This window comes from Oncorhynchus mykiss, chromosome 10 (assembly GCF_013265735.2).
Source record: "Oncorhynchus mykiss isolate Arlee chromosome 10, USDA_OmykA_1.1, whole genome shotgun sequence".
NCBI classification, from domain to species: Eukaryota; Metazoa; Chordata; class Actinopteri; order Salmoniformes; family Salmonidae; genus Oncorhynchus; species Oncorhynchus mykiss.
The window spans coordinates 27,270,890-27,287,947 of record NC_048574.1 but is presented as its reverse complement, the minus strand read 5'-3'; the positions used below and the strand labels follow the sequence as shown (position 1 = coordinate 27,287,947).

Below are 17,058 nucleotides of genomic sequence, written 5' to 3'. Positions count from 1 at the left end.
CTGTATCTGCATTGTATTCTCCTTTCCCCATATTGTCTTTATTTACTTTTCTGCTCTTTTGCACACCAGTATTTCTACTTGCACATCTATCACTCGTTAATTTGCTAAATTGTCATTACTTGCTACTATGGCCTATTTATTGCCTCACCACCTCATGCCATTTGCACACACTGTATATAGACTTTTTTTTATTTCTATTGTGTTAACTGTACTCTTGTTTATTCCATGTGTAACTCTGTTTGTGTCGCACTGCTTTGCTTTATCTTGGCCAGGTCGCAATTGTAAATGAGAACTTGTTCTCAACTAGCCTACCAGGTGAAATAAAAATGAATAAAACATTTCATTGAATACAACCTTACAGGAAACAAGTGTCATTTTGTTCCCCCTTATTCCTATGTTTTACCAAAGGTTACTAACATTCAAGCATGGCATGTTCATTTATTGCTGTATTTAGCAGTTCAGAGGACCTGAACAGGCCGCTATGTTGGCAACCACGTCTAGCCTCAAGTATTTTATTACATTTAGACCTTATTTTTTACAGTATATCATTAACAGTCTCATATCGGGGGTTTGGTCTGAGTTGTTTGTATATAAACACCCTTATGTGCTTCTATAGTTGTAGATTTTAGTATGTACACAGTTGTTTGTTTGCGGAAAGAGCGTAAAGGTGGACTGGATTACTCCATTTAACAGAATTCTCCCTATGGTTGGCTGTTTTGGTTTCAGAGGACTAATTGAGATGGGTTTGTGTACGGAATTCGTATAGCTACCTCTGGGGATTATATGCTCAAGTGTGCACCTTCAAGACATCCGAGCAGAGAGAATGCATCAGCAGATGTCAACCTCAATCCCACTCCAAACAGGGCTTTGACATTAGCAATGTCATACATCGATCAACGTCCAGGTGAGTCAAACAACGTAAGCCAATCTGTCTGTCTGGAGCGACTCCCAGATGCTGGAAAGTTACTTTAGTGTACTTGAACGAGTTCAGAATTTTTACAGCAAGGGGTTGGTTTAGCTGCCTCCAAATCAAGAAAATATCAAATATGGATAGGGTGGTACTCTCCATCCCTGATCAAGTCAGAGGGCTGTTACATGTTAATACTGTAGCTTCACAGGACAGAAATGTGGTCAGCCATGGTGGTCCTAGGGCGGTTTACTGTACCAATGCCACTCTGGTGCGCACCCACCGTCACTGAGTAAATCACATGAGGGCACAGCGTTCGTTTCTTAGTGCCCGTTGGAAGCGGATGGTTGCATGGACGTGTTTGCAGCGGGCACAGCCCACACTGCGCAGAGCCTCCCCGAACAGCAGAAGCACGTGCCAGTTGAATTTGGCCGAACACTCCACGTAGCCACACTTCCAGTTCTTCCTCACCAGGTCGGACATGTTGTGGCGGGGGATAACACGCCCCCGCTGCAAGTCCCGCTTGTTCCCCACGACCAGGATGGGCATGTCGCCTGTGCCCAACACCCTGGAGAGGAAAAGAGACACCGAATGAGAGGTAAGACACCTGTGGTCATCTAAAGCATTAAGTATTCAACACACAGTGGTTGCTTTTCTGTGGTCATTTGAACAGAAACACAGCATCACATCAAGGCTTAGCTATGACTGACACAGATTTGTACCCCAGTTATAGTTGATGCTATTGAGGCAGCGTTCTCAAATCCCCTGCCCTGCCAACTCCGTCCAAAACGGATTAAGCCGTTTTATCAGGAAGTCTTCGTAGGGAGAGGATTAAGGGACATTTCTGTTTGGAGTTATTCATGACCAAAAACAAGGGGTGCAACTTTCACTGGGTACGGGGCCACATTCTGGAATTGCATTTTTGTCCCACCCAGTTATTATTGGAATGTGATACAAAATGAGGCAACGGTGTACTTTAGGAACATGCGGATGCCTCTGACCGGTCGGATAGGTTTTGGAGTGTTTATAATTTTTTTATCCAGTCGGATAAACCTTGTGTTTCTGTGGTGAGTGTTCATGGTGCGTGTTCTGTATACAGTGTGTGTACAGAGTATACTGTGCATTTGAAAAGTATTCAGACCCATTTACTTTCTCCACATTTTGTTAAAGTGACTCCCCATCCTGCATGAGGGAGCGTAATCATCGACTGATACTAATTAGCATAACGCAACAGACATAAATATTCCTAGAAAATATTCCTATTCATGAAAATCACAAGTGAAATATATTGACACAGCTTAGCCTTTAGTTAATCACCCTGTTATCTTAGATTTTCAAAATATGCTTTACAGCCAAAGCTAGACAAGCATTTGTGTAAGTTTATCGATAGCCTAGCATAAGGAAACTTGGTCACGGAAATCAGAAAAGCAATCAAATTCAATCGTTTACCTTTGATGAGTTTCGGATGTTTTCACTCACGAGATTCCCAGTTAGATAGCCAATGTTCCTTTTTTCCAAAAATATTATTTTTGTAGGCGAAATAGCTCCTCCGTTTGTTCTTCACGTTTGGCTGAGAAATCGTCCGGAAATTGCAGTCACGAAAACTCCCAAAAATATTCCAAATTAGCTCCATAATATCGACAGAAACATGGCAAACGTTGTTTATAATCAATTCGATAATATATCCACCGGGACAATTGGTTTTTCAGTAAGACCGATTGGAATAATGGCTACCTCTGTATTTTACACGAGAGTCACTCTGGGAGCCATCAGGTGACCAGTTGCGTAATGTAGCCGCTTACGGGTATTCTTCAACATAAATGCGTAAAACTACATCATAATGCTGTAGACACCTTGGGGAATACAGAGAATAGGTAATCTGGTTGATAGCCCATTCACTGCTCAATAGGGACGCATTGGAACGCAGCGCTTTCAAAACATGAGGCACTTCCGGATTGGATTTTTCTCAGGCTTTCGCCTGCAACATCAGTTCTGTTATATTCACAGACAATATTTTTACAGTTTTGGAAACTTTAGAGTGTTTTCTATCCCAAGCTGTCAATTATATGCATATTCTAGCATCTTGTCCTGACAAAATATCCTGTTTACTACATGAACGTTATTTTTCCAAAAATGAAAATACTGCCCCCTAGTCACAAGGTTAAATTACAGCCTTAATCTAAAAAAATGTTTTAAATACCCCATAATGCCAATGCAAAAACCGTTTTTTAAAAACAGACATACCTTATTTACATAAGTATTCAGACCCTTTGCTATGAGATTTGAAATTGAGCATCATGTTTCCATTGATCTTCCTTGAGATATTTCTACAACTTGATTTGAGTCCACCAGAGGTAAATTCAATTGATTGGACATGATTTGGAAAGGCACACACATGTCTATATAAGGTCCCACAGTTGACAGTGCATGTCAGAGCAAAAACCAAGCCATGAGGTTGAAGGAATTGCCCGTAGAGCTCCGAGACAGGATTGTGTCAAGAAACAGATCTGGGGAAGGGTACCAAAACATTCTTGCAGCATTAAAGGTCCCCAAGAACACAGTGGCCTCCATCATTCTTAAATGTTTGGACCCTCCAAGACTCTTCCTAGAGCTGGCCGCCCGGCCAAACTGAGCTATCGGGGGACTAAGAACCTGATGGTCACTGACAGAGCTCCAGAGTTCCTCAGTGGAGATAGGAGGACCTTCCAGAAGGACAACCATCTCTGCAGCACTCCACCAATCAGGCCTTTATGGTAGAGTGGCCAGATGGAACCCACTCCCCAGTAAAAGGCACATGACAGCCCGCTTGGAGTTTGCCAGAAGGCACCTAAAGGACTCAGACCATGAGGAACAAGATTCTCTGGTCTGATAAAACAGTAGGGATGGTGCCAAGGAAATCTGGCACCATCCCTACGACGAAGCATGGTGGTGGCAGCATCATGCTGTGGGGATGTTTTTCAGTGGCAGTGACTGGGAGACTAGTCAGGATGGAGGGAAAAATGAACAGAGCAAAGTACAGAGAGATCCTTAATGAAAAGCTGCTCCAGAGCGCCCAGGACCTCAGACTGGGGTAAAGGTTAAAAATCCAACAGGACAACGACCCTAAGCACACAGTCAAGACAATGGAATGGCTTCGGGACAAGTCTCTGAATGTTCTTGAGTGGCCCAGCCAGAGAGCGGACTTGAACCCGATCGAACATCTCTGGAGAGACCTAAAGAATAGCTGTGCAGCGTACCTTCCCATCCAACCTGACAAAGCTTGAAAGGATCTGCAGAAAAGAATGGGAGAAACTCCACAAATACGGGTGTGCTGCCAAAGGTGCTTCAACAAAGTACTGAGTAAAGGGTCTGAATACTTATGAAAATGTGATATTTATTTTTTATATACATTTGCAAATATTTCTAAAAACCTGTATTTGCTTTATCATTGTGGGCTATTGTGTGTAGAATGAGGGGGGAAAAAACTATTTCATACATTTTAGAATAAGGCTGTAATGTAACAAAATGTGTAAAAAGTCAAGCGGTCTGAATACTTTCCGAATGCACTGTATCTGTAGTCAGATATGTGAGTAAGATCCAAGGTGTCACCCTCCTCTCCCCATCCCAGGCCTCTGTGTTCAGCTTTTGTCTCTTCCTTATCTCCTGAAATGATGATAGTTCTTGTGACAGTTCCCTCTTTCCCTAAAAAATAAATGGCTTTTCTTCAACTGTCAGTTCCTTATTGATTTCAAAAGAATGTAGCCTACTGCTCCAAATGTTGATTTTACAAGCATGTACTGCAAAACAGCACGTAAATCTAACAAATCAAATGATTTGTGCATAATCATAACTGGGCGAGCCCACCCAATAAATGGATGACTGGGAGATGAATGGCTGTGACAGGACCGGTCACTGACACCATTAGCCTCTGTATGGCCTTGGCAATGTGGTGCTGTCAGAGTGGGCACTGATTGACGGCCTCACATTCACACACCCTGCCCCTACTGTCACCACTAGAACAGCTATGACGTCCACTTTCACGTCCCAGTGCCATGAAGAGGAATGTGTGGATTCAAGAGGAAGCCTTATTGACTTTTCAAAACGGAGGCCAAGGTGGTTGGTTGGGTCAAACCTACAGTAAATCCTATGCCTCGATAAATTTTCACCATGGTGTGTTATGAAGAATTTCAATTAAGTTAGACATCTTTTATAATACATTAGATATTACAACTTCTTTATTACAATAGCAGTACATACATTAAGTACATTGCAGAAAAATCTCAGCCAACCAGCTGAGGCAACCAACCAGCTGTCAGTCTAGTCCCAGGCAGCCAGCCAGCTGTCAGTCTAGTCCCTGGCTCATTAGCAGATTTGGAGATGATATTAAACAACCCATCTCTCCCTCTGTGTGTGTGAGAGCGAGACATGCAAGAGAGATGGTGGTGTGAAGATGATTTCATTGTAAATTAAACACGTGTTTGCCACCAAGGTCATCAGCTGCCTCACAACGACAAGTCATGTGGTTGCAAGCTAATGGCTCTCAGAATCAATCTTCACTCCCCTGACACGTATCACACGTCCGTCCCTCCAAACATCACATCATGTCACTATCCCACACTGACATCAGTCTAAGACAAACACCAGCCTTGTTTCCCAACCCTGTTATTAGGACACACAGTCTCTCTGATTAAAGCTATCTGGGCTCCCAGGAGGGATGGTTTGCGCAAATTGCTTTGACTAATTATATGACACAGAATTGGTTTAGCAGCTGCCTGGTTTGGGAGAGATGTATCGACCTGAAAAGCAAGCGAGCACTACTGACATGAAATTTGTGGATTCGCAAGGAATGGTTATTGATTTTTTTTCAAGCCCAGAGCCAAGAGGGGTGGTTTGTTAAAAAATAATCTAATGTTTCTGGATACATTTCATCCACAGTGAAAGATCGGCTTGGTAACAGTTCTATCAAACTGTGACTTAACTTTTTACCATGGTAAGATAACCACGGTGAAATACTTGTTTTGTAACAAGTATCTGTTGAGTGTCTATTGTGAGTGTCTATAAAGTGGGTGTTGTTAACTGTTTTCATCACACCAGTCCACACTGCATTCGCTTCCAACAACATCTAAAAAATACAGAATTCAATAGAACAAATAAAAGAGGCGGCAGGGTAGCCTAGTGGTTAGAGCGTTGGACTAATAACCAAAAGGTTGCAAGTTTAAATCCCCGAGCTGACAAGATACAAATCTGTCGTTCTGCCCCTGAACAGGCAGTTTAACCCACTGTTCCTAGGCCGTCATTGAAAATAGGAATTTGTTCTTAACTGACTTGCTTAGTTAAATAAAGGTTAAAAAAAGACAATGGAGGGATTGTGAAGAGAAGCCGAAGTGATTATGAAGACATTTGACCCTGGCAGTCTGAGCCACTCATGTTGATTTCAGTCCAAATATTAAATAAATGTTCTATGTGAGTGTGGCGTTGGAGGCTCCTGATTGCGGCCTAGGCTTCTCTATTCATAGCGAGCCATAATTACGGCTGAGTTCAAAGAGCTGGTGCCAGCCGGAGCTGGGCCCTATTTGGCATGCAAGCCGTGTCCTCACCTGGTCTCTAGGATCTGCTGGCGCATGGTCTTGATGTATTCGAAGCTGTCGAAGCAGCAGATGTCATAGACCAGGATGTAGACGTGAGCGCTGCGGATACCTCGGCAGCAGGTGTCTGTCCACTCCTGGAGGAGGGAGGGGAGAGGATAGGAAAGAGAATTGTAGAAAGAGGAAGGAAGGAGACAGGAGGGAGAAGAGAAGACACGGGGAAGGCTCTCATTAGGAAGCAGTACCTTTTTGTCTGGTAATACTCAGATGCACTGTTTGATACATTTTGAATGTGACGGAAAGATTTATTTTAAATAGTGGCACGGAGACAAATAGTTTTCACCTATTCTATCCACGCACAGCTTTTGTACACTTTTTTCAGAATGATGTTAGTCTAGTTAATTTGCTGAAATTACTTGCAACATAGCATACTCTCTGGTCAATATGACAAAAACACAATCTGCTCTCTTTTGTAATTTTAATTTCTGCTTTATGATTGGCTCCTCGCTGTGAGAAATATTGTTTGCAAGCTAGTGCTTGCCTTGCATAGCTTTTCAAAAAGACCTCAAGCACCTCTCCATTGCAAATGAAAACACTGATTATCTTATAAATTATCAATTGAGTGTGAAATTTGATTAGTTATACCCAAAACTGTGGTTAATATGTGGACTTCAACACAATATTACTTTCTTTAAATGAGTAAGCCAAACTAGTAATTACATTTTCTGAGGTCTCAGTTCCATTGAACAGTTTCAGTTCAATATTTTGTTCTGTGACTGTAAAATTGTGTCTAGACGTGATGAGAAATCTCTGGTGCATTGAAAGGTCAATTTTCATTCAAACTTTATGACTGCAAAGCTGCCAGTGTTGTGTTTGAAACCACCTAAAGCGAGACCGATTCAAGATCAAGACCGGAAGTGGGAGAGACCAAGTCAAGACCAAGACCGGGAGGAGAACAAGGGGTCCGAGACCAAGTCAAGTCCGAGACCAGAAAAATGCGAGTCCAATTCAAGACCATGATTGTAATTTTGGTAAATCACCACCATAAGAGTTCAAAATGTCCAGTATTTCTGTGTTCATATTTCAGAACAACATATGGATTCTTTAGACATTCAGAATAGTCCCTGCTGCTGAGGGAAAATAGAGCCACTCTACAAATTATTACTAAGCCAAACACAGTGGGGAACAATGAGCCTTCAGAGAAGGGCTAAGGATTTATAAAATAATGATTATAATAATATAGAAATAATGACAATTATTTGATTATTTTCAATGATGCTCTAATTTAATCTCATCAGTTTTTGTTGGAAAGGAAAAGGTTAAAACTGAAAATAAACAAATCCAATCAGGATTTTTCTTTGCTTGTCTCTGGGGGATACATCGAGCTAGCTAAGTCAGCCATTGGCTAGGCCATCAGAAGTTATATAAAGGCATCTGCCATTCAATTGTATTAGTAAAAAAAGAATGGAAACTTCTGCCTTCTTAAAGGTCAACAGGTCACTACTACTCAATAGTGAGCAGTAGTTTTACCACGGTCTAGCTAGCTAGCTTTTGTTGTTGGCTAGTTTTCAGTGGCAGCAGGTTTTATCAAAGAGGAGGTTGTTGCTAATTTGTTAGCGTCTCCCTTTTCAAGAATAACTTTCAACAAGAAGTTACGTTTCAAATGATCATCATCTGGTGAGTGGAACTGTGTGGTTTTTTTTTATTACAGTGTGCTTGATGTTGTTAGCCATCTCTTTGAAAATAAGTTGTGTGTGAAACATTGTTGCATTTAAAGTGGAACTGACAGCATTTTAGCAACGTGGAATCTGTTCATATACACCCACAGGAAGAATATTACACTTTTTAAAAAACATTCTGACGTGACCACTTAGGTATGGTCATTTTCACATTTTACATAAATTCTTAGCATCCAGAATTCCCAAACATTCTAAGGCATTTGTGATAATTCTACCGCAGTAGAGTGGGAAAAGGGATGTGCCGGGACCATCGACACAGATCAGGGGGTTATCAATCAGAGCTACAGTAGACCTTTATACAAACAAGCCATTTGCCACACGGGCCTGACATCATTCACTTTGAACTTTGGACTGTGTGTTTACAGGCAGTTGCAACAGCGCAACTTTCGATCATTAGAACACATTTGTCAAAAGCCACAAAATAAACCAGAATGGATTTCTACAAATATGTAAACACCACGGTCATCTTACAAAACATGAAAAGGTAGGCTCTCTCTCCCTCAGTTATGTGCATCTACAACAAGAGCAACAACTAATGCTAGCCATAGCAAGATAGGCTAAAATCTAACAAAGGAACATTAGATAAAACATCTCAATTTTTCAGCTAGTTGGCCGTCATAATTGCACTGATAAACGATGGAGAATTGTAGCCTCCTCATCCTTTTACAGCTTCCCTGCCAATGCATGCTTGTCCCAACCAAGCACTCAATTAACTGGCTAAAGTTGGCTAGCTTGCTACTTCCAGACACAAATGAGAGAACAGAGTTGGTTAGGCTGTTTACATGTCATCTAGTGCGTTCTTGACTAACTATTACTTTTTTTGCCTGCGTTTACTGACACCCGTCATATTCAACAGGTGTTGCATGTTGGTAAATTCATCAGTTGTTCTGTCCTCTGGCACATTCAGATGAGAGGGCTCTCAAATCCGAGTAGATAGCCAGAGCGAATTTGCCAATGCAAGAGACATGCTAACTGTATAACAGTCGTTCAGGTTCTTGCTAACTAACCAAATGACTCCTGCATCTCTAGCTGTGTATGTATAGCCACCGAAAAACGATGAGGGGAAAATTCAGTCACTCACCCACTCCTCCAGTGTTATGACATGACAGCTTGCTAGTTAGCTGCTAGGAGAATATCTAGCTAACGTTAGGCTCTGTGTTTTTAGCTTGCTACATAAATAGATACGCTAGCCTATTAGCCATGTTATGACTGACTTGTGATCATTGCCCTTGCTAGTTTAATTGTATTGACATTACCAGCCTTAGTTACATTAGTCCGTTTTTGTCCAGAATATTGAGTCATTGAAACTCGAACAGTGCATCCCGAATGGAGGCAGCAAACAATGTACCAGGCCAGCTGTGATTTACAACCTGATAGCAATATTTTTTTGACTCTCCAGAAATGTATTGGTGAATTATATTAATCATGCATTTAACTGCATCTATCTACATTCTACAATGCCTTAGTGTACGTCATGGAACTGAGAGTCAAAGAGTACCTATTTTTAAAACCTCTTATAAAGTTGGTTTTGTGGCATAAACAAAGAATTTGATATTTTTGACTTATGATTGTCTTTTTGTTTCATAACTGCAAAGTAGTTCAAACGCTGTCAGCTCCACTTTAAACTTTAGGTCTCTGGTTACTTTGTGTGCTAAACATTTCAATGGGAAGTAATAGTTGTACATTTTGATTGGGAAATGCTTAATGGTTGTGTTTTTGTTTTCTTATGATTGAGACCTACTGGCTTATTATGTACGAGTTTATGGTTATCCTTTAACATCATTCTGTGTTTGACTGCTGTCTTTCCATCGGCCCTATGGGGTGGTGCCTGGAGAAGTGAGAATACTCTGTGCCAAAAAGTTCCCAAACGGCCCACCCAGCGAAGGAAAGGCACCCTAAGTGAAAATGTGTTTTTTTTAATGAGTTTTCCTGTAAATTCTAAGAAAAAAATCACTCACAAAATCGCTCTTTTTTTTATATAGAAAAATACAAAAATGTGAAGGTCTAAGTCCACAACAATGCTTAAATCACATCCAATCTGATTGGGTGGGCATGTCAGGGCCTGACTCCAGTGGTTGGGCCTGGGTGCAGTGGTTGGGCCTCTGTCCACCCAGGCCCATCCATGTCTACATGCCTGATGCAAACAGTGCATGATGACAATTGCACATCACAAATAGCCTACTAACCAACACTTCAGACTAAACTTTTTCAATACCTGGTTTGTATACCCATTCAGTGGGCGGAACGGGGGGTGGTCAATTAGGACTGTGGGTCAATTGTGTGGGACTGTGGGTCAATTAACCTTGTGGACGCTCTGATTCTAGTTCGTGAGCTAGGAAGAATACTGCCTGGGAAGGTCTCTCACTCAGAAGTACGAGATGGGGAGGGAGGCGGGGGTTGGTTGATCTCAGGTCTCCCCACTGGAAGCCCGAGGTAGGGGGAGCGGGGGAATCTATCAAATAGCACACCTCTAACTTTGTACAGTAGTAATGCAATTAGTAAAATCAGTCACACTACAAAATGCTACCAAATAAACCACAATTCATTCATAATACTGTGAATATATAGTTTCACAGACATATTGTTGCATTTTTTTTCTGGTTTGTGTGAAATCATTAAGAATAATATAAAACCAGTCTGCACACCACCAAGGTGAATTGGTTTGGTCTTGACTCTGTTGACAGTGTTGGGGGATGGGCAATGTATTGATGCTGGAGTGCCAAATCAACACAATTATTTATTATAATAATAAAATAATTATAAATAATTTGTTATTTTTGTATATATTTTTATATTTATACAGTTTTAAATGTTATGATAATTTATTTGTGTTGTTCCAAATGTCTGAATAAAAATTAGTTAGTGCAGAATGGTGCTTTTTCTTTTTTTGTTGGCCCAGCTTAGCCATACAAGCTAGAACCGCCACTGTACCCATTGTTGCCTTAGTTAGTATTTACTGGTAGATATGTTGAATTGAAACGTCTTTTCTACCCTAACGCTACCGATGTCATTATTCTGGGAGCTGCTCCATGCCAAAACCAGTTGAGAGCTGTCCACTCTTGCTGCATGCAGATGATATTCCGCTGAAACTAGACTGTTTGGCGCGCATGTGAATACATGTCACGTGCTTTGCGATTGTGTAAACTACTTTGTGAATGATTTCTCTATTGTACTACATAATTGATACGTCGTATACCTTCACTACACCACTTTGATACTCATCAGAAGGGATTATAAACAATGCCCACTGAAAAAACTGGGTAAACGGTTTAAATATTCGTGTACCCTCTACTACATCACTGGCCCTTTTAATTTTTTACATTTTTTTTTTACAAAAAGTGCACTCATACAATAATGCGCAGGTAATTCGGTTGCTGTCATTTCAGAATCACGAACCTGTCACAAAATACATAAAGGCTGTTAAGATATTAATGTTTCAAGAAAGGAGTGTATATATTTGGCCTGGTGAAGCTGTTTTATGCGCTGACTGAATGAAAGCTGATAATTATTTGTTTTTTACTCCGCTGGTCTCGGGAAGAAATTACGAGTCCTCACTGTCCGAGACAGAGTCAAGACCGAGACACCAAATATGTGGTCTCGCGTACTACAACAATAAAATCTGCTTTAGCAGTATCTTCTGGACAGAGTAATAACCCCATCTAATTTATCCCTTTTATAACAGTGTTCTCAGGAGAGCCCTGTGTTGTATAATACATTCATCTGAGAATATCAGATATTTGAGTAAAGATAAAAACAGATTTCTACCTTTTTATGTGACATCCTAGGTGAATACAGAGAGCAGGTTGTCCGCTTTTCTAACCCAATGACAAAGCTGCTGACTACACACTTTCAAGGGACTGCTAGGCATCAAAGCAGTGCATACACAGCATCAAATCAGAAGTGCCTTCCTCTCCTCATGTCATGATGTTAAAATGGACCTTTCACCTGTCTACAATGTCTAACCTGCCACACACATCAGTTCCCATCACTGTTGTGCTTTAGTGGGACAGTACCTGCATTGAGTTCCCAGGGAAGCTGGTGATGGCAGGATAGTCGGTGATCTGCAGGTCGTGCACGTGGCCATTGAGCACAGCAGCAGACAGGTGGACACGGCGGGCGTGGCTGGTTGCCGGGGTGGGCGCCTCGCTGTAGTCATCGTGGAGGAAGCGCTGCACGATGGCAGTCTTGCCCACGCCTTGTGCCCCCAGCACAGCAATGCGGAAGGGAGGCGGCATGCTGCGCCCCCCTCGACCCCCTGCTGCTGCTCCACCCCCCTCCCTGTTCTCGCAAACCACCGGCCAGTGCATTCAGGGTTGTGCAGCGCATAGTCCCCACAGGCACAGAGGCAGATGTTGTGGTGGGGGGCACGCTCGACCACATTCATAGACCACCAACACCCCCTATCCCACTGGTGGAGAGAGAGAGCGGGGAGAATGGAGAGGGGGTGTGAGAGAGAGAGGGGGGGAAGTAGAGGGATTGGAAGAGAGAGGGGAGAAAGACAGAAAAGGGGAAGGAGGGAAAGAGAGGCATAGGGAGACAGAAATTGGGAACACGCATAACAGGTATGGGTCATTTAGTTCATTTGGAGCTTAGGTATGCTAATTCTGGATCACTACATTTCTACATGAAAGTATAGGTTACTTTGGCAAGTGCAATATTTTTACCACTGCATGCCTTTCATTCATCTACAAAAGGGAAACAAAAGCACTACGCTGCTAAGCAACCAACTAAAACAAGAAGTCATATATATACAAGGACACTGGGAAGATGAAATAACATATACTGTGAAAACCAAAGTGCCACTGTGCAATCAAAATTCGCTTATCTCCGAGATGCATTACTCCAATATGCCTAACAAAATTCCAACCAAATCTATATCTGAGGCTGCACATCATTAACTCCATTTTTTTTGAAGACAACAATCACCATTCAAAAAAGTTGCCATTCCAACAAATGGAACCAAAACTAAATGGGCAATCAGCAGTAGAAACAATAATAAAGCACCTCTCTGACCCTGTTTTGGTAAAAAGCAGAAGGATGGGGCTGGAGAAATGTAACCACTCTCAAATTCACAGACAGAGCTATGGATGCATCTGATCCATCTCTACGCAGACGACACCATTCTGTATACTTCTGGCTCTTCTTTGGACACTGTGTTAACAACCCTCCAGGCGAGCTTCAATGCCATACAACTCTCTTTCCGTGGCCTCCAATTGCTCTTCTTTACAAGTATATATATAGCCCATCTATAATTTAGCCCAAACAACTACCTCTCCCCCTTTACAAGTAAAATGCATGCTCTTCAACCGATCGCTGCCTGCACCTGCCCGCCTGTCCAACATCACTACTCTGGACGGTTCTGACTTAGAATATGTGGACAACTACAAATACCTAGGTATCTGGTTAGACTGTAAACTCTCCTTCCAGACTCACATCAAACCTCTCCAATCCAAAGTTAAATCTAGAATTGGCTTCCTATTTCGCAACAATTCACTCATGCTGCCAAACATACCCTCGTAAAACTGACCATCCTACCGATCCTCGACTTCGATGTCATTTACAAAATAGCCTCCAATACCCTACTCAATAAATTGGATGCAGTTTATCACAGTGCCATCCATTTTGTCACCAAAGCCCCATATACTACCCACCACTGCGACCTGTACACTCTCGTTGGTTGGCACTCGCTTCATACTCGTCACCAAACCCACTGGCTCCAGGTCATCTACAAGACCCTGCTAGGTAAAGTCCCCTCTTATCTCAGCTCGCTGGTCACCATAGCAGCACCCACCTGTAGCACGCGCTCCAGCAGGTATATCTCTCTGGTCACCCCCAAAACCAATTGATCCTTTGGCCGCCTCTCTTTCCAGTTCTCTGCTGCCAATGACTGGAATGAACTACAAAAATCTCTGAAACTGGAAACACTTATCTCCATCACTAGCTTTAAGCACCAGCTGACAGAGCAGCTCACAGATTACTGCACCTGTACATAGCCCATCTATAATTTAGCCCAAACAACTACCTCTCCCCCTACTGTATTTATTTATTTTGCTCCTTTGCACTCCATTATTTCTATCTCTACTTTGCACATTCTTCCACTGCAAATCTACCATTCCAGTGTTTTACTTGCTATATTGTATTTACTTCGCCACCATGGCCTTTTTTGCCTTTACCTCCCTTATCTCACCTCATTTGCTCACATTGTATATAGACTTATTTTTCAACTGTATTATTGACTGTATGTTTGTTTTACTCCATGTGTAACTCTGTGTTGTTGTATGTGTCGAACTGCTTTGCTTTATCTTGGCCAGGTCGCAATTGTAAATGAGAACTTGTTCTCAACTTGCCTACCTGGTTAAATAAATATATATATATATATATATATATATATATATATATATATATATATATATATATATATATATTAAATGCAAGGACTGACAATCTATGATATCAAAATGCTAGTTTTAACCATGTTTTGGGGCTATATAGGGTTTGTTTACATTTACTTTGTTTACAAACATTGGAGTAAAACAATCTTATATTTCGGGTTCTGATGGGGTACTACAGTTAAACTAAGCCCATGAAGCATTTATAAGTTATATTATTCAAGAATCAATAGGTACAAATCAATTATTTATAAGTTCAAAAATGGATGTAGCAATTGCTGATTTCCCCTTTAAATTTCCCTTCCAGAATATGGACAACAATAAAGAACAAGCGCATCACCTAGTGGAAGAAATGGTAGTAATCTGTACAGAAATGACCTCAGACGAGGTCAACTTTGTAAAGTGGAACATGTATCGATAGACTAATATCTAATGTAACACTATCTATCATCCAAAATTCTGTTTGATCAGGAAAAATAGCACAATCACATATTAAAAAACAAATATCTCCATCTTTGGATAGGCTTTATGGTTAGCTAATAGGCTTTCATGAAATGCAAAAATAAACGTACGCATGAGACTTACATTCCAACTTTGTGCGAATATAAGCAAGTAGATCTGTAAAAATTAAGAATAAAATGAACTTAAATAGACCATCTTGCAGCTGCAACTCTAAACAACTCCATATGAGTATAATATGATTAGAAATGATAGTACATGCTTACCGTGCGCACAGGTATTGTGCGGTGCCGATGCCGTACGGTGTAAATTCCAAAGTGCTGCTGCAGATACACCTGCGGTGATGCTGATGTGTGTAGAACCTCATTCGTTGGCTTCTTACTGACATATAACGGTCTCAGGTGGATACAGTGAAGAGTCCTAAAGATACAACCTACTCTCTCGTTAGTGGAGAGACGACACGCGGTCTAAACGCCCGTCATATATTGCAGGCAGCAAAAATCACAAGCCTTCAGTACATCCACGTAATTCATGCAGGCTGGTTTCGTCAAAGACAAGGTTACTTTCGGGGTGAGACCTTAAAGTGTGTAATAGTCTATGGACGTAGGGCCATCACATCACGTCTTCTGTAGCAACAGTGTTTAACAGACAGCCAAAATATAGTGAACAACCTAGCATTTTAGGGAAAGGTACGTTCCGCACCAGAATGAAACGGGTTGCCAGAGACTTGTCAGAGAAAGGTATCTGAAATTTGAGTGATAGTGCTATCTCTTGTTAAAATTGTCAATTGGAACACTAATGGAGTTTTGAGGGTATTTAGGGACACTGTGCGCGCGGCAATATTTTACGCGCAGTTTACGCACACATGCTTTGCCTTTTAAAGACTATTACAAATAACACTAATCAGATCCATGTGGTTTCTACACAATGCCTGGGGCTCTTACATCAGAAGTACATGCATGATCTTCCATCTGAAATGAACAGGTTTTTGTGCGCGCATGCGATTTCATCTAAAGCATGAACTCGAATGCTTGAGCAACATGTGTACACTGCACCCGATGGGCAGTAAGGAGGCTGTTTCTTAGCAACAGTATATTTTGCCCCTGTTGCTAAGTAACCTCGTGCCACATACCTGTCTAGTCCACGTCACCTCTCACAATCATTTACTATGCACGCAGGTGCAATTTCATGTGATTTAGCCAGGCAGTTAATGTGAACTCGCCAACCTCACACCTTGCAAACATATACCATTGTCGGATCTTATTCTGTGATACAGTTTGGCCTTGAAATGACGGATGTTTTTGCTTCAGACTTTTTTCAATGAGTTTACAACAATATACACATTGACACTGCATGGGAATGTGACTACGTTCTATTGTATATTTTTAAGAGAATTAGAGAAACTAATTACCAGAGACATATTTTATAGGCCTATATATAGCTCTGCTAATTGCAAACTAGATTTATTCCCCATCCCCACATCAGTGTGAAACTTTTTTCCAACACTGATAATGCTGGTCGTTAGACTGTGTAACTTCCATTGTGCTTGCTTTTCTCCCAGACATTCAACTGTTACAAAAAAAAAGAAATGCTGATTCAGACTGACATTGTCAGTGTTAAACTGCCTTCCCACCAAAGGAAAAAAAGAGCACCTGAAACATCAGTAGCATCCCAAGTGAAATAAGGTTTGATTCTAAGCGAGCCACTATGTATTCTGTGTATCTTTTGACAAAACGCACAGAGATTATGCACTGCTGTCGTTGGCCTTTGGCCAGTGTCTGCGCAAGAACGTATCAGTTGGAGGGGCATTTGATTTCTATAGGTGGGCCCGTTTTTTTTGTTAATGGGTGTTATAATAAAGACCATGAGCAGTTTGTGAGTTTGGGGAAGTTTACAGTTTATCCTACCATTTCTACCTATCTGTGTGCCCTTTATGATTATTTTTATATGCACATTTTCATGGAACAGTTTAATTTCAATAATAACATTTTCTTTCTCAA

General features: G+C 41.3%; 1 protein-coding gene across 1 annotated transcript; it reads right to left on the bottom strand.

Annotated features, from left to right (window-relative positions):
* Positions 1–242: 242 nt before the first annotated feature.
* LOC110533579 (ras-like protein family member 10B) lies at positions 243–15,621 on the bottom strand. Its single transcript, XM_021617932.2, has 4 exons — positions 15,325–15,621; positions 12,224–12,618; positions 6,484–6,608; positions 243–1,475 (listed from the first exon to the last, which is right to left on the bottom strand). Exons 2-4 carry the CDS (start codon positions 12,515–12,517, stop codon positions 1,205–1,207), a joined length of 690 nt encoding a protein of 229 aa, XP_021473607.1. The 5' UTR covers positions 12,518–12,618; positions 15,325–15,621; the 3' UTR covers positions 243–1,204.
* Between the last annotated feature and the right edge of the window lie 1,437 nt (positions 15,622–17,058).

Excerpts from the sequence above, each read along its gene's own strand:
- LOC110533579 (XM_021617932.2), bottom strand. The coding sequence starts at position 12,517 with ATGCACTGGCCGGTGGTTTGCGAGAACAGGGAGGGGGGTGGAGCAGCA. Across the intron at positions 6,609-12,223 it reads TCCCTGGGAACTCAATGCAG|GAGTGGACAGACACCTGCTG; the intron begins GTACTGTCCCAC and ends TCCCTCCTCCAG. Across the intron at positions 1,476-6,483 it reads CAGCAGATCCTAGAGACCAG|GGTGTTGGGCACAGGCGACA; the intron begins GTGAGGACACGG and ends TTTCCTCTCCAG.